The sequence below is a fragment of the Drosophila miranda genome, chromosome 4 (genome assembly GCF_003369915.1).
Source record: "Drosophila miranda strain MSH22 chromosome 4, D.miranda_PacBio2.1, whole genome shotgun sequence".
NCBI lineage: Eukaryota > Metazoa > Arthropoda > Insecta > Diptera > Drosophilidae > Drosophila > Drosophila miranda.
In genome coordinates, this window is record NC_046677.1 from 17,137,407 (window position 1) to 17,158,997 (window position 21,591).

At 39.3% G+C, this 21,591-nt stretch overlaps 1 protein-coding gene across 25 annotated transcripts in view; it reads left to right on the forward strand.

The window, feature by feature from the left end:
- The first annotated feature begins 1,736 nt into the window (after window positions 1–1,736).
- LOC108162455 (piezo-type mechanosensitive ion channel component) overlaps window positions 1,737–21,591 on the forward strand; it is a 32,938-nt gene continuing 13,083 nt past the window's right edge. For 17 of the 25 annotated variants that reach the window (XM_033393507.1, XM_033393509.1, XM_033393511.1 and 14 more), the window contains exons 1-10: window positions 1,737–2,300; window positions 17,243–17,454; window positions 17,529–17,793; window positions 17,854–18,164; window positions 18,763–18,889; window positions 18,979–19,098; window positions 19,163–19,325; window positions 19,637–19,843; window positions 20,783–20,839; window positions 21,329–21,562. In XM_033393507.1, the coding sequence (XP_033249398.1) occupies window positions 17,391–17,454; window positions 17,529–17,793; window positions 17,854–18,164; window positions 18,763–18,889; window positions 18,979–19,098; window positions 19,163–19,325; window positions 19,637–19,843; window positions 20,783–20,839; window positions 21,329–21,562 (1,548 nt within the window). In that variant the 5' untranslated portion in view covers window positions 1,737–2,300; window positions 17,243–17,390. The remainder of the gene's footprint in view (window positions 2,301–17,242; window positions 17,455–17,528; window positions 17,794–17,853; window positions 18,165–18,762; window positions 18,890–18,978; window positions 19,099–19,162; window positions 19,326–19,636; window positions 19,844–20,782; window positions 20,840–21,328; window positions 21,563–21,591) is intronic. The other 8 variants (XM_033393515.1, XM_033393519.1, XM_033393523.1 and 5 more) reach the window with 4 other exon arrangements.

Here is a 21,591-nt window from a genome sequence, read left to right on the forward strand (position 1 = left end):
AGAGTAAGTACTAATCAACATCACATAGTCGTACAATAGCTTTCGTCGTGTTTCAGCGGAATTTTAATGGCAAATAAATGCAATAGTTTAAAATTTGAATTATTCCATGCGTTTAAAAATGGTTTAAAAATTCCGTTAGATTTGATATCGTTCCAGATGACAGATTGCATGCTGCTTGTCCTATGCTGCTGGTCCTTTGCCGATGAACTGTGGGTAAAACGGCTTATAAAAACTAATACCATCGAAAGTAAACAATATCCCGTTGTTTCTTATGTGTGTGGTGTAAGCCACGAATTTTTTAATTTTGTTTTTTAATTAATAAATAAAACGAGCGGGGAACCCGGTACTCAATCAGTATATAAATATGTAAGCTTTTGACTTATGTAATATATTATAATATATATATTATAAGTACTTATACAACGTAAGCGCCGGAATTTGTATCGGAGCTGATTAAGGCTGCATGCTTTGTCTGTCTCTCTCTCTCTGTCGATCATTTGTTATAGCTGTTCGGAAACGCCATCGTTATCATCGCCCAGACTTGATTTACATTATCTATGATAATGGGGGAGAACAGTTTCCAAATACTGAAAGCCTAGAAAGCATAAAAATCTCAACATCAGACACACTTTTTCTAATAGATTTTGGGCTCCAAAAATGTATGTCAATTAAATTAAGCCTAAATTCAATTTAAAAAAGGTCAATATTAATTACGTTTGAAATCAGCACGGAAGACAACATTTTAATATTAATTAAATGAAATAGGGTATAAATATGTCCATACTCATAGCATAAGCCTGTTGACCAGCAACAATAACGTGACATTCCAAATACACTTACGTCGCATTACATCACACTTACGTTTTTACCCAAATATTTGGTTTATATGTACCAAATATGTAGTTACTGTGTAGTTATCATGTACAAAATACTTTTTTGTTGAGGCTATTTTGTTTAAACCTTATTTTATAAACAAACCAGTAAAAATGGGTCGTTAAAATTGGCCAATCTTGTAGGAATATTGATTCGAAAATCGTATAAAATTATGTATTAAGTGCTGAGGGTTCTAGTAAGCTAGTAAAATTAGACCGAATATCATAATCGAGGGATATGGTTTCCTATCTGTGACGGAGAACGACTAACCCATTGTTAACCATTGTTGGTTTATTAATATTCCACCAAGAATAATGAAAATTGAATCATTTTAGCGCAGTTCAGGTGAAAGATATCAGGTTTTTTTTAAGTGCAGAGGAAAGCATGGAATGGATCTACAAGAAGAATTTACAATCAGTAATATATTCTGCCATTTACCTAAAGTCCTTGCACTGTTTTAGTAGAGGGGGCTTAAGTGGGCTAAGTTAATTTTTTCATCGGTATATATTTTGGTATATTTTATTGATTTTATTGCCACCTTGTCTAGCTTACACACCTTGCAACACCTTGTTCACCATTTTCGCTAAAACCTCTTATTACGCAAAATGCAATTAAAGCAAGTGCTAAAAATAAACCAGTCAAGTAGAAAATTGATTCAGTAATCGGATAAAATTCAATGGGCATGGCTAAACTTTTTATATAGCTAGTAATATTCCACGGAATATCAAAATCGAGTAATATGTAAGATAGATCTTGAATTCGTCGGTATATTTACGGTATTTTTTAAAATGAGACGGCATTTTGTGGTATATTACTGAGCGTGGGATGGTATATTTTAACGAGAAATCCGCGGTCACACTGCATACATTGAATCGAGTGGTTGGTGCGGCGCGCGGGTCTTTGGAAAACAACAACATTCGCTAGAAGTTTACGTTAAAACCAAACTAAAAATTGTATAAAAATAAATTATATATTGGTGGTTTCGGGAGCCTTAAAAACAAAAATATGGCCAAAAGCCGGTAAAATATGCCTAACAAGAAGGATAAATATCGGAAATACAATTGTTTACCGGAAGGTCTCCCGAGCAAATGCTTCGTAGAGAAATCCATGTGAATCAAGTTGGATGTTTACGTTGCTGGTGTGTTGTTTACGCGGCGTCTGTGTGTAAAAATCGAAGCCACATCGAAACAATAATTACGCAAAGAAGTGGTAAATAATCAAATAGAAGAGTGACCCGCCAGGCAGGGGCAACAGTGATTAAAAGAGAGTTCTGAAAGTTAAAACAGATTCTCCTCCAAGTAAAAGTGCGAAGTTTTGGTGTGTTTTGTTGTTCATGTTTTTTTGGGAAACCGGAAACCCGTCGGAGTGTTTGTTGTGGTCGGTCTCCGGCAGCGGCAGCGGGCAGAGCTTATGCAAATGTGGAACGGGTATGATTATCGTAAAATAAAAAACTAGCATAAGGGTATGATAAACACAGCAATAAACAAGTATATTTCTTTGCTTTGTTGCTTTCCGCGTGCCCTAGCAACTGCTGGGAAGGGTACCGTGCTCTACTTGGCTGGATTGTGTATTTTTAACAGTTTCTAAAGTTTTAGTAAATTGTAGTTGGCTTAACAGATTTTGAGCTACCACTCTTCGCTGGCTGGCCTTCGTTGTGGGAGGGGTGTGAAGAGCAAACAGCAATAACAACACGGGACAACATTTGTAGTACCCAGCATTTAGCGGAGTGCACCGGTAGTGTGCTAATTTGGACGTGCGGAAGGAGTTGTTCGATCAAACATGGCCATTTTGCCATGTACTATTTGATTGCTATTCAGTCTGACGCCTAAATTGCATTAACCTCCTTTGTCAAGTTTATATAAAAGCAAGGAATAGTCCAGTAGTTCAGTCATTAGGGCATAGAATTTTTTTATTATAATACTCGCCTCAAAACAAATCCCGAGCAATGGGTATCATTCAGTCGGTCGAGCTCGTATGTTATTCAAATTTCTCATGTTCGGGTTCCTCTCTCTCGCTCTCTTTCTCTCTGACTGTCGCATTTTTGTTTGCTTTGGTTTAACTTTCGGGCTACACTTACACACACAAACACTCGCACTCTCGCACACCCTCTTGTCTGTCTGTCCTCATCTTCTATCTCGCTTGCAGTGTATTTAGCTGTTGAGCTATTTATACATTCATTAACGCATTCAGATCAATCCGAGCACGCCTCCTGCTCCCCCTTGGTTCGTCCGTATCAATTGGTTTTGGGAATTAGCACAGAAATAAAACAAAGCAACAACACAAATCAGCGTAAATGACTTTCATTTATTTGCCTTGCAGCGTAATAAGGGAAGCCCTACGCCTTTCCGCGGTGCATCAATCAGTCATTCATTGTTTTTATTTGTTCTTTGATAGGGACTAGTTCGAACAGAATGTGAAGCTGACCCAGTAGCAGCTCCTCCCCTTTTAAAATCATATATTTTCATAGCTGACGACTTTCACGTGGGAGAAAATAAAACAGAGGGAGATACAAGAGAACAAGAAAACGGCTCTTATCAACAGAAACTGCACTTTCACTCTCCCAACATATGGCCACGGACTCACGGTTCTGTTGTTGTCTGTTGCCTGAGTAATGAAATTCTTTTCTATTGTTAAATATTTACATATGTACTTGATATTAATACGGAGGAGGCGGGTGAAAATGGGAAACTTGGGAAATGAGTCAGTACTCGGGATAGGGACACATCCTATATGATGGTTTTTAGCTACAGTCAAACATCTCTTGGACGATAGCTTCCTTGCGAGCAGAGTTAAGAATCAATGGAAGAAGCCTTCCAATGAAAATACCACAGTGGAGTGACGGCATGGGGAGGAGTGAGTGAGTTATAGCCCGATTTCATTAGGCGTTTGATTAATCATACCTTAATCATACATAGTTAGTACTTAATTCGAATTATATAATCGTCATTTTGGATTCTCTCATTTACGGAATCTGCCTCGTTTTGTCAGTGGCATTTTATTCGGTGGCCGTCTGTCTCGACTCTCACTCTCACGATTGCGGTATTTACTTTTTTCATATTTGCTACTTTTGTTTTTCTAATGAAACACAATCTTTGATATGTCCGAGATGACTTCATGAATATTTTTAAAAGTAAAACCTGAATGTAGGTCGGATCGAATCTGTTCGATGGCTTAATTTGATTTTATTGAAATTGATTTTTGATCCGATCAAAGTATTTGAACTTTGATTTCGGCACTCTGGTCGTATTTTCTTTTCCATTTTATACAATTGTTTAAAGAATTTTTGTTTGGATTTGCGGATATTCGCCTTTGAGTTGATTTTTGATTGTGAAGATTTTTAATGGGCATTTTAACCATAAAGGAATTTCTGGTGGGAATTATTCTCATCATACATCTGGGATAGATACAAATATATGGGTTGTTTGGTACACCCCAGCATTCTGCTCTTACAGGAGAGATATTTGGGTGATTTCCTTCAAACAAGCATTCAATTACGACACACAATTGATACGGAATCCTCACAGGACATCAGGCATCATAACAGCACCTAGCCCACAACCAACTGTTTTCAGATCGATTAATTGGACAGAATGAGTGGAAAAGCCATTTAAGCTACCATTTCCTACTGTCCTTACTGCCCATTTTCATTTATCAGAGTATCTTTTCTGATTATTTTTGTTGGCTATAAAACGAACAGAGCAGAAACGTTGTTGCAATTAGTTTATGTTGTGTCTTGTGCAACCTCGAAAAAGTTCTTCCAAAACTTTTTCACTGTCAGTGCTTAAAAGTCGTTTACCTCCCCAAGCGGCCCCGCTCCACGTAGTTCCCTACAAATTTGGCACGAGAAAATTTCACTTGTGGAGGAGAGCCACTCGCCAACCCAAGCGACAACACTCCCCACTCCTCCCGGCACCCACACAGTAAACATATGTCTATGTGTGTGTGTGCATACGAGTGAGTTTACATGCATGTACATATTCCTAGATAGAATAGTTAGGCTTTGGATGGCTGGGCTATAGAGTTTGACCCATGCCCCTCCTCCTGCCCATGCCCATACCCATGCGGCAACCGCATTTATAAAACTGCAACAGCTGCAGTTATTTTTCAGCTTGTTTTGTTTGTCGCCCGACGATGCCACTGCAATTTTTCTTTTGTGCTCACCATAGCCTCCTTTTGTCTCTTTCTGTTAACGTATTGGGCGAACCCAAAAAAGGAAGAATGAAAGATCGAATCCATGTAAAATATATTGAAATGCCATATGGAAAAAGTGAATTTCCATGTGAGGTGGTAGCTGAAAAATGTGCTTGTCTGTTCAGTGAAGCGAAGTGAAATAGTGGCATTAGGATTGTCCTCTAGAACTAGTTCTGTTCAGTTAAAGAATTTCCCTAACCCCTAACCCGATACTGACAAAAAATATTTAAGAGACTATGGATAATAGTTAACTTTTTTAATGCAAATTTAGCTCAAGAATCATTCTTTAAATTGAGTTCAATAGTAGATAGTTTTATAAAGAACAAGACGAGTAATTCAAGTAATTCTCAACAGAACTGGTCCCTCCTCCACCACATAAAAGACATGTCTAGATTGACTGTGGCTATTTCTTGTCTCGTCTCCGAGCATCCGGCTGCCCGAGCCCACACCTGCTGGTAAAGCGGGGATGAATGCACTTTAAGACGCTAAGATAGTGATAGCCGGAGAGCAGCAGATGGCATTGTTTCATGTTGCTAGTAGTTTGGCCTACCTGTTCAGCCTTTGCCTTGCCGGAGCCTTTTCCGCCAGGGGCAAACGAGAAACGAAACAAAAATGGTATAGAACAAACGAATTCCTCAAAAACTTGTGCGTTGTTGCGTCATCGCACATGGATATATACATATGTATATAATATGTAGCTATGTATAGGAACAATAAAAAAAAAAACAATGTTACAGTCTCTGAGTCCGAGGCTGGTTTTCTAGTTAGTCATTTGCCGGTCTCGGGAACCACAGAACTAGTTTTTGACTCAATTTATTTGATTTTTAACAAACTACAGAAATATTTTATAATTTTATTTATGTGCGAATGTTTTCATTTGTTGTATTTTAGGATTGGTGCTGTCCCACCTTTTGAATGATTTAATTAAATTTCAGTTTTATCGTTATAATTAAATTTGCCACAATTTTCCCCACACTGCTTATCGTCGCACCGTGGCGGTGTGGCTGTGCGTCTGTCTGTGTGGGCAATCAAAGTATGAAAGATATTTACAGCGAAATATATATTCCACAATATACATATGTAAAGCCGGCTCTTTCTAAGTGGTTCGTATAGACGACTTCTCTGACTTCTCATGCGTGAATGCCATATTATTTGCACTGTTTCGGCGGGGGCGGGGTCGTGAGAATATGACTGATTCTGGGCTTTCGATTGTGTTCTCTTCCAATTGATTATTTACTATCGTAAACACTCATACATATATCGTATATCGTGTGGGGGGAGGCTCATCTGCTTCGATCTTGAACTATATGACTCGAAAACTGTGTATTGAAGCGTTTGGCTGGCTCTGCCTCTGTCACGGTTCGCTGCCTGCCAGACATTTGCATACGAGTATTTGGCAAACAGATTCTCAAATAAGCGGTGACGGCAAACATTTTAAAACTTTATTTATAAAAAAAAACCAATAATTCTCTTTGAAATGAAGAATAGTGGTATATACATATACTAATACTTTCTGTAGAATATTCAGAACTACACGGCAGATGTGGTCCATACTGTTGTCATAGTGGAGCACATAGAATGTTAAATTTGGATACCTTTTACTTTCGGTTGTCAATCGCAAAGTCTTTGGGGTTTATACTCCATGGTTGTTGAAATGATTATATACGATTGTTTGGATACTTGATAAGAGATTGCAAGAAGAGCCTTCCAGTGTTTCAACCGATATTTCTGGAAGAGAATCTTAATCACAACTCAAAACGTTCCGCCTCGTTTTTTTTTTAATTTTTTTAGTTTTATTTTAAGCAAATAAATACAAATAAAAATAATATTTAATTTTTGACCCAAAAATAATAATTATTCAATAAAAATCAAGAATAATAGTTATAATAATAATTATTCAATAAAAATCAAGAATAAGAATTATAATAATATTTATTCAATAAAAATCAAAAAAAAAATAAAATAGTTATTCAATAAAAATCAAGAATAACAATTATAATAATAGTATTAATAAAAATCAAGAATAACAATTATAATAATAGTTATTCAATAAAAATCAAGAATAACAATTATAATAATAGTTATTCAATAAAAATCAAGAATAACAATTATAATAATAGTTATTCGATAAAAATCAAAAATAACAATTATAATAATAGTTATTAGATAAAAATCAAGAATAACAATTATAATAATAGTTATTCGATAAAAATCAAGAATAACAATTATAATAATAGTTATTCGATAAAAATCAAGAATAATAGTTATAATAATAGTTATTCAATAAAAATCAAGAATAACAATTATAATAATAGTTATTCGATAAAAATCAAAAATAACAATTATAATAATAGTTATTCAATAAAAATCAAGAATAACAATTATAATAATAGTTATTAGATAAAAATCAAGAATAACAATTATAATAATAGTTATTCAATAAAAATCAAAAATAACAATTATAATAATAGTTATTCAATAAAAATCAAGAATAACAATTATAATAATAGTTATTCGATAAAAATCAAAAATAACAATTATAATAATAGTTATTCAATAAAAATCAAGAATAATAGTTATAATAATAGTTATTCGATAAAAATCAAGAATAACAATTATAATAATAGTTATTCGATAAAAATCAAGAATAATAGTTATAATAATAGTTATTCGATAAAAATCAAAAATAACAATTATAATAATAGTTATTCAATAAAAATCAAGAATAACAATTATAATAATAGTTATTCAATAAAAATCAAGAATAACAATTATAATAATAGTTATTCGATAAAAATCAAAAATAACAATTATAATAATAGTTATTCAATAAAAATCAAGAATAACAATTATAATAATAGTTATTAGATAAAAATCAAGAATAACAATTATAATAATAGTTATTCAATAAAAATCAAAAATAACAATTATAATAATAGTTATTCAATAAAAATCAAGAATAACAATTATAATAATAGTTATTCGATAAAAATCAAAAATAACAATTATAATAATAGTTATTCAATAAAAATCAAGAATAATAGTTATAATAATAGTTATTCGATAAAAATCAAGAATAACAATTATAATAATAGTTATTCGATAAAAATCAAGAATAATAGTTATAATAATAGTTATTCGATAAAAATCAAAAATAACAATTATAATAATAGTTATTCAATAAAAATCAAGAATAACAATTATAATAATAGTTATTCAATAAAAATAAAGAATAACAATTATAATAATAGTTATTCGATAAAAATCAAAAATAACAATTATAATAATAGTTATTCAATAAAAACCAAGAATAACAATTATAATAATAGTTATTCAATAAAAATCAAGAATAACAATTATAATAATAGTTATTCGATAAAAATCAAAAATAACAATTATAATAATAGTTATTCAATAAAAATCAAAAAAAAAATAAAAATATTAAAAAAATCAAGAATAACAATTATAATAATAGTTATTCAATAAAAATCAAGAATATCAATTATAATAATAGTTATTCAATAAAAATCAAGAATAATAGTTATAATAATAGTTATTCAATAAAAATCAAAAATAATAATTATAATAATAATTATACAATAAAAATCAAGAAATCAAGAAAAATCGCCTTCTGAAACGGAGTACGAGAAGGACTACAAGCCTACATGGAGCGCACAACATTCTAAAATAAGTCGCATTAAATTATTTTAAATACTTTAATTCCACATTTAACAGCTAATATGTTAAAGAAGTTTCCTTGTTCCTCTTAAAGTTTTCGTGCCCTTCCTGCTAAAGAAGGGACAGCCTGGAAAAGCAGGAAGTGATGCGAACTGAAAGGCCAAAAATGCGATACAACATCAGCCCTAAATGCAGATTTCAACACTTGGCCGGCACAACACTCATTACAGCACACATTAACACACACATGAGTTGGTTGCCCCTCGATTTATACGAGTATAATACATATTGAATAATGATTATTTTTGATTTTTATTGTGTAATTATTATTTTATTTATTTATATTGGATTCTTATTGTATAATTATTAATTTTTTAAAGTAAGTTTTATCGTGTCAGAAATTCTGACTCAGAATAGCTGATTTCTGAAGATCTGAATTTAAATATTTTGATACTTATTTTACTTAAGTACTTCCCACCTAAAACTTTTTGCAAAAGGTTTTCCCCAAAGGAAAAAATGTTGAATCATATGTTTTACTTTATATTGTTTATTGTACGTATAAATATTGTATTGTCCCGCGTGATTCCAATGAAACAACGGAATGCTTATGGAAATATGGTATAAAACAAATAGAAGACGTACACATTAATATAAAAAGGTAGTTTTATTAAGAAAGTACATTTTCGGGTGCATTTCGGTTAGTTTTGGCCATAACCTGTTGACACGAATGTACGAGTACGACCAACATATAAATATATCAAGTCAAGTTGAGTCAACCATTTCGGGGGAAATGTTAATGTCGGGTCATAATCCTGGGGACCGTCTGCGAGGAGGACACTCATTTGACAGGTGACCCTCCCGCCATCCGCCCCCCGCCACCCGTCTACGGTCGGTGGAAACTACGAACAGAAAAGTGGAAACTGTTGCGTGTTCTTTCTGTGGAAAGCTGAAGGAAAGCCAAAGCCAAAGGAAAAGCGGAAGAGAGAGACATGACAAACTATCCCCGCGGTGTATGATGATGAATGAATGGAATATGACATTTTGCCCACTTAAATGGGGCTTTCAGCCGAATAAAAGTCACTTTTTTTTAAAGAGAGCTGAAATGATGATGAAATTAGCACGTAAAAGGGAGGCAGAACTCATAAAGTGGCGCAAAGGAGGCTTTTATAACACCCTAAAATGAAATGGAAAGCTCTCACACGAAGAGGAGTGCGATCTGAAAAAGGATAAGGTCATGTCCAGTCCCGTCCCGTCCATTACCATTCCGCCACATTTGTCACTATTAACGTGGCGACAATTTTCAGGGCGGAGTAATGGCACACATGGCTCCGTGTCCGAGTCCGTGTCCGTGTACGTGCACGGGTACGTGTCCGGTACGTGTAAGGGCACGGCTTTCGGTCGCTTTCAAATAAATTAAAAAATACAAAAACGGAATGAAACAAACCCCGAGAATGGTGACTAACGTTACAAACTGTTTCGCTCGCTCAAATGCATCAGCGAAATTGTTTGTTAATGGACAACCTGCCAGGAGCTGTGCTCCGCCTCCGTTTTGGACACACACGGCACACATGTCGCATGGGTAATATCCTCCGACAGGTCAAACAAAGAGCGCACTGTGCATAAAACGATATTTGCCCGTTGCCGCGACTCCCCGGAAAGCTGAACCCCCCCCACCGGACCGCACATTGTTTGGGATGCTCTTGTGGCACAGCTGGCGTGTTCTACAATGGGCCGAAATGAATTAACTGCTAGTTAAAAATTTATAGGTCGTTGGAGAGCAGAAGTTTATGTTTATTGGTTGACAGTAAAACTAGTGTAACTACCCTACTCTACTGTGTTTTTATACCCGGTACTTGAAGCGTATAGGGCTATATACGATTTGTGGTGCACTGGATGAGTATAACACCCCGAAGGAAGCGTTTCCGACTCCATAAAGTAGATATATTCTTGCTCAGTATTAATACCCCTGATCGCCTGTCCGTCCGTCTTGTTTGACGACTAGTTCTCAGAGTACAGACTCCTGTAATCTCCTCCTGTAATCCTTGATGAACCAAGGTTGTTGCCTCGTGCAGTGTGCAAGCTCTGGCGAAGGGGAGCGAGATAAAATGGCTGGTATTCTTGTGAGAATGGAGACAGATTTAAAAAAAGCTCACACATACTCCTACATATCGGGGATAAATATAGAGCCGCGACTCTTTCGTTGCCACTCGTTCCCGCTTGTTTCAACACTTGGAGCCGAATTTGGAATGCAAATTTGTGGATATTATATTTCAAATATCCATCTCTATATTCTAACTAAGTGAAAGTCATAGAGAAGCAAAGGAACTCTCGTTCTCCACTTAAACTGTAGTGCAAACTCCTCCTCTATAGCGCCTGCCTCAAGACCTATGCCCCTGAACCATGAGGAAACTTTTTTAGTCTATTCTCAACTTATTCAATTCTTTTTTAAGCTGAGTTTCTGCTTTTCGCTGTACACACATATGTCCCACAAGTAGTGTATTGTATTCATGCACTGGTGAAAAATCGTACATGCACGTAAGTGTCGATTAGCATATCTCGACCCAAAGTTCCCAATACACTACACAGTATATCCATTTGTTGTAGCTATTGCCTACCGGTGGAGTCGTACTATAAATAATTCGTGCTGAGTGAATTCCACAGTGCATCTCAGCGGGAATCGTTGGGGGCTCGGTCGAAAAGATAAATGTAGGCCAAGACCATAGGCGAATATGCATTTTGGTGTTTCCCGCCCCGCTTCTGCTCTTCCCTTCCTGTCACTTTGAGTGAAACGAAGGCGTTGGCCACAGCTTGTTGGACCATTAGCCCCCGTGTGTGTGTGTGTTTGTGTGTGTAGGGGGGCGAGGGGGGCTCGGGTTGTGTGAGATGTGGCGCGGTTGCAACTTTGAAATTAATTTCACTTGTGAAATTTACGTATACGTAATTGTTGAAGCAAGCTGCTGCCCTTTTCCATGCTCTCCACTTGGGGATGACCAATCAAACTGTAGGAAGAGGCGGAGGGGGTCACTGCCAGTGACCCACTTCTCGTCCAGATGGGGGTAAACAGCTCCCTGTGCATATAAAATTAATAATGCCAGTCGGATTTATTGTACATTAACGACAATTTGTGTAATTCAATTGACCCCGCTCGATTAATGCGGGATAAAAACCCAATCTATTTTATTTCTGTCAGCTACAACGCCATAAAGTATTTCGTGACACTTTCAACTGTGGGCCATTGACCGCCTTTTCTGTGGAATCAAATTTTGAGGGCTGATCGGAACGTTTCACATGAAAAGAGGCGTATAAAATGTCAGCTACTTCCTCGACATAACGTTGCCCGATGGCAAGTTTCTGCATTTCATATGTTCTGGTTCTCAATCATATTTTTTGTGACTCTTCCGAGTCTCTCGCGGTACTGTCCACACCCACATCCAGTACTCATTGAACTTCCGATAGGAACAACAGCCAGCCAAGAAACGGAGACAAGGCACATAAGAAAAGCGTATACACAGCCACCAGAAGATCTTAAACTGAGTACAATCTCTTAGTCAATTCGGGCACAAACAACTGACCAAAAGGCACTCAGAAGAATCTTCAATATGACTTTCATCTTTAATATAATCTGGTCTGATTTAATTCCATTTCAGCATTTAATTATTCTCTCAATTAATGTGACATTGCCCCATACATGTTCTTATGTTGCAAGATTGTTCATTATGTTGTTAGTTACAAGCATTTACCACGTTTACTTTTTAAGTGCCTCCTAGTAAGCATCGTTCTTATCAGTACGAGTATCTCGGCATGGCCTTCACCCAGTATGAACTAGTAAACAGCTCTCGAAGATTATATGTAAGTGCATAGGGGCCATGAGAATGTGTGTATGTAGAGCGATGGATATGTCTACCTTGGAGCTCACCCCCAAAAGGGTCATTATTCGCATTTAAGGGAAGTTACATATATGTAGCCCCGAGACTCTAGAAAATTGTTCACCGATAGGATAGCAGATATGTATGCACATTGAAATATATTCCCCTTGCGTGTCCTTTGTTACTGTCTCCATTGTAAACGGAACTTATATTGGCAAAATAGCTATGTAACGCTTATACTAGAGTTCTGGGGATTGAGTTTGGATTAATGGCAACGGGAGGATTCCTTGACAAATTGGATTATACAGTGCATTGGCTTGCAAGACCTAGTTTTATTACATACAATTCTTTTAGTAAGAGACTTCATTGACTTTTAAAATGTTAGAGCTCCGAGATTGTTGGCCAGAGGTCAATGAACTACCGTCAACATATGACTGTCTTAGCCCATTATCAGTCACTGTACCCAAGCAGGTACAGAAAAACAGCCAAATTTAAAGAATTTGTAGCGCCGAACTGGTAAAAGATATCGCAATAATTATTCCTTTTTCTGGTAAAGAAGATAGATGAAGCTATAAGTCGAATTTTTAAAGAGCATAATTTCTTGGGGTTTACTAACAAAAATTAACCAGTGCAAATAAAAGGTTCGAATAGAAAAATTAATGTGTTAGCGCCGAAATTCGTTCTTAGCGGGTATCTCCTAGTCGCAATACTTTCTTTCGAGCCATTTTCCAGTTCATTTTCAGCACAATTTTGTAAGAAAATTGCATGTGAAGTTTTCCGCTGCCTGCCTGCCCTTTATCGCTGAGCTTTTCTGTCAAACGCACACGAAGAATGTCAAATAAAATGTTTTCATCATTTTCCTCGCTCCCAATATTTTTAGTACTGCGTGTTTTCAAGCAATTATTATGTTATGTTTTGCTTTGCTTTTGAGTTTATTTTTTGTACTTTTAAAGCATTAAATGGGGCGCGGGCTTTCCCTTCCACAAGGGGCTAACAATTGGCCAAGTATTGACATTGACAGTCATCAAACGCGGAGAGTGTGACGTCACCAGCAGTGCTGAAGTACAAAAAGAGTAGACTAGAAAGCAAAGCGTGTGACATGCACACACATCATACAGATTACGTGGTTGTAGAGCATTGCAGAGCATTCCGACTGCAGCATACCTTCTAGTCGTATTTTATCAATGTATACCTCATGGAAAGGAAGTCGTGAAAGTCGGAAAGTCAGGACTCCCTTTCCGGAAAGCCAATACACCCTTGCACTCCACGAGTACAGGGCACAGAAACGAGGCAAAGTAACGTCCACAAGTGGACACTGAAAAGAGTGGAGGCTAAGAATGGAATCTGGGGTTGTCGGAGGAAAAGCTCGGCTTACTCGTTGGCCATTTGTAATTAATGTAAAATGAATGGTCAACGAACACGCGGACTGCGGCTAAGAGAGGGGTGGCAAGAGAGTGGGTGACTTTGTCAACGTTTTGCCTCAAGAAAATAAAACTGCAAAGACGACTTCTCGTAGTGTGTATAATTGCAAGAGTTGTCTGTGGAATGGGGCAGTGTCCGGAGATGCCAACGCCCGGACAAAGTTCAAGTGCCAGCCAGCCGCCAGACTTGGCAATAAAGCTGCTAATGAACGTAGCGGGGGCACGGGGGCGGGGGACCGAGTGCGGAATGAGATGATAGCAAACTTGGAATTGAGTTCTCTCTTCAAGAAGCTCAATTTTATTATTCATGTAAGGCGATTAAGATCGAGCAATTCATTTAGATCCCAGAAACTTCGAGAAAGTTAAGGGGAGGCCTTTAACTAGTATCAACAGCACTACGATACGTTAGTTATACGATAGTTGACAGTCAAACCAGATATGGTAATGGTTATGGCAGAGCAGAAAAACCTTCTAAACGAAAGAATGCTTCGATTTGAATGGGAAATTTCATTCCATTGAGGAATTTCAATGGGAATACATCTTCTTAGATGTTCAACATATATTTTTTCAACATTTTATTACTAACTAAAATTGTGAATTTTGTTTTCCTTATCGATAATCACAATTCCCACGACACATCCGTACATAACGTATGTACATTTGTATGTGCCCCATGGACCACACCCAGTACATTTTCAACCATCAGCTGCTTGTCGTCTATCGCAACAAATGGTAATGTTTATTTTCAAGTGCCAGAACATGCGTTTCATTTGCAATAACCATGACAACAATGGCAACATTGAAATTTGCAATAAGATTGAACCGATGAAACCCAGAGACGACGGCATTGAAGTCGAATACGGGAACGAATACAAACACGATAATGTGTGCCAAGTTAACACAAGAAAAGCAAATGCTACTTGATGGAACAAGCGCAGAGACAACAAACATTTGAACTCAAATGGAAACCCAAATCGAAATCGAAATGGAAAACAAAATAAGTAGCAGCAGCAACAGGCCGCCAAGAGCTGTTCCCAGTTCTTTCCCCTCTCAGAGTCGACCCCATATGGCTGTCAGGCAACAGCTGCAGAGCCCCCAATCGGACATACATATTGTATCCATATATCGATAGACAATCCGAATTATAATGCCAGGCAGCAGCGGCAGCGTCACAGCCATTACCGATGCGTGCATGGCCCATGAATTAGTGGCCACCGACACGCGGGTTAAACCCCTTGTGTCTCTTCTTCTGGCCATTTCAAATTCATAGGCAACGGGGGATTGCCGGGGGTACTGCGTAACTGAGCCGCAGAATCAACACGTGTCTCGTGGCGGGGGCTAGTAATTATCTACTCCAGTTTTTTTTTTTTTTTTTTTTTTTTTTTTTTTTTTTTTTTTTTTTTTTTTTTTTTTTTTTTTTTTTTTTTTTTTTTTTTTTTTTTTTTTTTTTTTTTTTTTTTTTTTTTTTTTTTTTTAGTAATTTTATCCACGTGCCTGCAACGTTTCGCTTGCCACCGAATCGTCTGGCTATATAAAAGGGTCTGCCCGAAGGATCAGGAAGTGTATGCAAAGCTGCGCCCTTGTCGTGCTCTTGTCAGAGGAGGGAAACGGAGATTGAGTGGGGAGGAGGATGCTGTGTTTTGTGGGGTAGGTGTGACCGGCCCCACTTGAGGCTGTCGGCCTCAGTGGCACAGCTGTCCGTCCGTCCGTCTATCGTTCCATAGCTCTCAGCTCTCTCTTTCTGGCATACTAGCAGGTATCTCCTGTCTCTTATTAGCCCACATTCCGTTCGGATGTGTTTTCCGTTGGAGGCATAATCTTTTCGCATGCTTTCTTTCCCTCTCCCACTCTCCCACGCTCTCTCTCTCTCTCCGTACACTCTTTGCCCTCTGTTCTGTGCCTTGTTTTTGCCAAAGAGAGGAAGAATTAAAAAGTTTTGTTCATGCCAAATTACGTCATTACTGCTGATCTTTTTTCTGTGTGTGTTGTTGTTGGCTGTTGTGCGCGAAATTGGCAGTTTTTTTTTTTGTATTTTCGAGTTTGTTGCTTTTTGTTATATTTTGCATTAGTAATACCCTTGAATACGACTCGAGTATGTGCGGATTAGATCAGAAGTCCGCCATCAGAGCTTACTTATTATACATATGTACATAGGTATTGTATTTTACCTATGACATAGATCCCAGGCAATACATATGTACATAATTGGAGGGAAAAGTAAATTTTCTTTAAAACAGAGAACTCCAGCTGGAGTAGGAGCTGCTCGCCGTGTCACAGAATTGGACTCCAGATACAGATTCAGAATAGTCTTGTATAATACAGAGACTTAAGAGTACAGGAAATTGTATTCTGTGGCGTGCCATAGTTTTTTGTTCCAGATATAGGATTATGTGGAAGATCCCTGTTGTCCCAGATCGTGTCGGAGTGCACTGTGCCTCCCCTCAAATGTTGAGATCTTCTTCTGTAGAGCACTATGAGAAGTGGCACCGAGAAAGCTTATAAAACCTTATTAAAAAAGAGATTTTAAACGCATTAATGGTGTCGAAGTGCCTTTAGTTTTCATCGTTTATCAGTATTCGATTTCCGCTCTCCCTAAACGTTCTCTATTGTTTCCTTTCCTCTGGCTCCAACGATTTCTCGACCATTAGCTTAAACTGAACTCGAATAAATGCCACATTATGTGCCATTGAATGTGAATTACACATTTATCCATAAGCCAACTTGTCCAACGGTGCCGACGCCCTCTTCTCCACTCTCCACTCTCCCTCTCTCTCTCTATCTCTCTCTCTCTCTCTTATCGCCTTAAAGCCACTCCTTGCAGCAGGAAAATACGGAAAAGCGGAAAAGCGGATAGGCTAAATTGAAACTAACCCAACCCAAGGAAGTATAGCGTGCGGCGCTACCAGTTGCCACGCCCACACCATAACCCCATAAACCCATAACCCCATTGGGCGGGAGGGGGACACTGTGGACCGAGTGCGGGAAGAGTCAGAGTTTGATTGCATTACTTTTCAGTGCTCGTTTTTCCAGTGCTAATTAAAAGTGTGTCAATGTTTATATCCGTAAATTGCTTTTTTCGAGTAAGCTTAATTAAGGACTAACAACTTTGGAGGCGAAAAGTTGGTGGGAGGAGGAGGAGCAGGAGTTTTGCGCAGCTTTAACTTTAATTTCCAATTTGTTTATCCTCTATCCTTCGCCTTTTTGTGCTTCCAGCTGCCCTGCACTGCTTGTGGCACACAAATTGCAATCGAAGCGGAAACTTGTATGAATGAGTCGCCTGTCAGGAGGAGGAGTAGCTACGTGAGCGCCACGCGGGAGTGGGAGAGTGGAGCATCCAGATCCATATCCATATCCATCCAAGATGGCCTTCAGCTATGCGTGCATGGTGCTGCAGCGCGTCGTCGTTCCGGCTGTGCTGGTTCTGGGTGAGTAACGATCTTTAATATATATATTTAATCCCACGATCCAGACTGACATCACCATTTTTTTGTTCTCGTAGCTTCGCTGATGCGACCGGTGGGCATATCATTTGTGTACCTTCTAATGTTCTTCATGTCACCGTTTGTGCCCCTCGCCACGCGACGCAACTTCAAGGGATCAGTCAACGCCTTCTTCATCATTCTGCTGTCGCTGAGCACCCTAGTCCTGCTGGGGCACATCGCCCTCCAGATAGTGGCCGTCAGCACAGCGCTGCCCATCTACAACTGCTCCTTCAGCGAGCGCCTGCTTAGGCACATTGGCTTCGTGAGCTTCATCGATCTAAAGTGGGTAGTCCCTGAGATTCAAGCCCACATATATCACTCATCCCGCTCTCTCCCATTCAGGCCCCTGGCCATCATTGAGTGGCTAGCCCCGGAGGTCCTGGTGTTTGCCACCTCTCTTGGCTCCTACCTCACCGTGAAGCGACTGGCCGTACAGCCCGTCAACGCTGAGCAGCTGGAGAACGGCGAGCTGATCGAGGCCCAGTCCGGGGACCACGCCCAGTCGACTCAGCCCCCCTGCCCCACAGATGCCAATGGCGGAGATGTGCAGCAGGCCACGGCAACGACGCCACTGCAGCAGCAACAGCAGCAGCTGCGGAAGCGGGTCTCCATGATCAGTCAGCATATCCACTTCGAGGGATTGATCAAGATCTGTGAGTAAATCAGAATGTGTAACCTGTAACCAGGAAGAAGATTCTGTAACCGGATCCCAGAGACCATGCAATGAGTCACTAATTTCGATGTGAAAACTTATTTGATTCCCACTCAGATGTAGAATATAATGGGGCCCTAAAGTTGAATGAGTATGTAGATATATAACTACAGCAAAAACCGTAGTGCGTACGATACCATTAGGCAGCCATTTATTAGGATGTTGACGGGCAATGACTATACGTTCAACCGAGCGGAGCTGGAGCATATGGAATCACAATTCGATTTATAAAGCGGAGGGAATAATGATGCAAAGACTTTAGTGGATCTATTGGGAGCTGCGGTTCAACAAGTCAGGCTGATTCTATACGGTTCTGGATTCAGAATTAGAAGAGTTCTGATAAGAGTGGGATAAGAGTATCTTTATGAACTTTAATCAGCGGTGGATAGCTGAGAGCTATCCATTATGCTTGTATTTAACAGTATTCGTACGAATTGCAAAAGAAATGCAATCGAAACGGTTTCAGATTCCCATTTACAACTATCAATTTCAGTGAAAATACTTTATCGTTCCACACTTTTCTATCTTTGCATCTACAGCGCCTCTCTTCTGCCTTGCCACACTGTTCTTTGCGGCCGCGCTGCGTCCCTCGGTGCCGGGTGGATTCTATTTTCTCATCTTCCTGCTGGCCGGCACTTACTGGGCAACCTGCCAGACGCTGCAACGGTGCGTGCCACAATCAATTTCGGACGGACCCACGGCGGCACGGACGGACTTTTCTCATTTTACCTTTACGTTTTCACACCTCTTTGCAGTGGCTTCGCCTTGCTGTTGCGCTGCGTAATGGTCGTCCTTGTGCTCCACTCGCTGTCCATTGTGTCCTACCAGACGCCCTGGATGCAGGGCCACCTCAATCACACCAGCCTGACGGCGCGGTAAGTGAATGGAGAGGTTTCTCCGCGAACTTGCAACTCAACTGCCACTGCCTTTGGTCCACAGTCTAATTGGTCTGGAGCCGCTCATTGAATCCTACTGCTCGCCGGATATACGAGTCCTTCTGTACAATAATACCCTGTATCTGGACTCGTATCTGAACCCGTTTGCCCTGTTCTTTGCCTACTTCGCTTTGGCTCTGACCACCAAGCATCTGATCAAGCCCAGGGTGAGTGTCCAAGTTCCAGCTAGGGGAGCACTAGCATTTCTTTCGATGGATGAAGAGCAACAGCTCCTACTACGGCCTGGGGCCACTAACACAAATCTAGTTACCAACTCTTTGCTCTGATTTTCCGCTCTTCTCCCGCTGCCATTTACATTCGGACAATCTGCTCAATCTCCAACCTCGTAACACACTTTCCCTGCACGCAAACAAAAATCTACACTAAACATTCTTAACAAAAAACTCGTCACTAACCACACCACACGAAAACTTCACTCGAAACCGAACCACTGTACCACTCAACCACCGCCTCGCAGCTGGAGGCAAAGCCTGCCACCGCCTTTGGGCAGCAGCTTGACTGCAACAGCAGCAGCCTCAACAACACCGGCAACAAAGCAAACCGCCAGCTGACGCTCCGCACCTCACAGGCCTCGCGGGGCAGCAGTCGCAAGGACAGCTCGGGTCCCGGCGCAGGATCCAGCACCGCCACCACCTCCACCGCAAATCGAACACAGCGCCTGAGTGTAAGCGAGCGACTTGATACCAGAGGGGATTGGGATTAGGTTTGGGGTATTGGGGTTTTCCTGTTTCGATACGGGTTTCTGTTGTGCGAATGTGGAGCACTCAAGGATTGGCAGAATAGATAGTAAATATATCAATATCAGAGGATAAAGTGTCTTGTGCATTCCCAGAAAAAGAAAATACCTGTAATTGTTATGGGAAATTACTTAAAGAGCAAAAGTCTCTTCAGACGCCGTTTATCCGAAGACGCTGCAAGTTATTTGTTAAACATTTGACGCTTGAGATGTGCATTGATTGTGCCCTCACGTAGATTGCCCGATATTGAATTTAATTCAAATCTATCAGGTTGTGGAAACTAGTTTATTTGCGATCCAATCCTAGTAAATTACTGACAAAGATGATTCTGTTTGCAGAAATCACACCTCCAGCAGATTCACTTTGGTTCCACTGGGAGGTCGTTCTTTTAAAAATATAACCATTTTCCTTTGGGAATATTGCACGAACAGCTAATTCGAATCATTCGAGGAATGTGCCCGAGTGTGCCCTAGTCGAGGAAGGAACCTAGTTGAAAAACTCAATCTGTGGGCTTGTAGACATTCTCAAGAGAGACCCCCCTGAACCCGATAAGCGAATGGAGCAATTTAAATGTCAATACAACAAGCTTTACTTTAATCTACTGGCTATCTGTACCATATACTCGAATATCCGAATATTGTGCGAAAACTAACTCAACTGAATGTTGTGCCTGTGCTGTAACCCAAAGATAACCCAAATATCTGAACATATCTTGAGATGACGTTCGCTATAAATATGAATGTAAATCTGTATGCCTTTTGCCGAAATCTTACAATTTGTTTTGCGCTTTTTCCCGCATTTTCCTTTATGTTTTGGTTTTCTTTTGATTTTTGTTTATGCTCTCTCTTTTATTACTTCCGCTTTAGGTTTCTCTGCGCCGTGATCAGCGCGCAGCGTTGAATGAACCGACTGAGACGACGCCTGTACGTAAACTAACTCCACTATTCGCCAAATACTCTACTCGCTAACCTACCTAATCATTAGACTAAAGCTAGACTCTGTATCTATATATCTATCTTTTGGTTTCCGCTCCTGTCATTTGTTGATGTAAAAATGTTCTCGTCTAACATCTATATTCTATAGTATTCGATTGTACTAATACCTTAGTAATCCCCAAGTCATACTCGTACTCGAACGTATCCTAACTCTAACCCGAAACTAACCGCGTAAGAGTGTGAGACTGTGTGTTCTGTCTGTTCTGGGCCATACAGCACCGTAAATCAATCAATAGCAACTCTCACCCAGATCTAGTGACCTCCTATCACCCGTAGCTGCCCTAGAACTCTAGTATCTCTCTGTATGTACATACAATACTTACCCTATATGTATAGTAATCGAAATATCTCCTCAATTGTACGTCTACACGGGCACATAGTGCAATTCCAAACTAATTCGCTAATCATTCTGTGCAGCTGGTGCGTCAGAGTACTCGGAAGGGGCGCCCAGCCCAGCCCCTGGATAGCGGATCTTCGGTGGCAATGGGCGGCACTCAACGCGGCAATGAAATACCGCTGGACTCGCTGGAGCAGCGATCGGAGCAAGAGAACACGACCACCTCGATATTGGATCAGATATCGTATGGCTTTGTCAGTGTGGGTGGCTTCATCTACCAGAACAGCTATATATTCACCAATATTCTAATGATGGTAAGTTTATTACAGAACTATAGCTATAA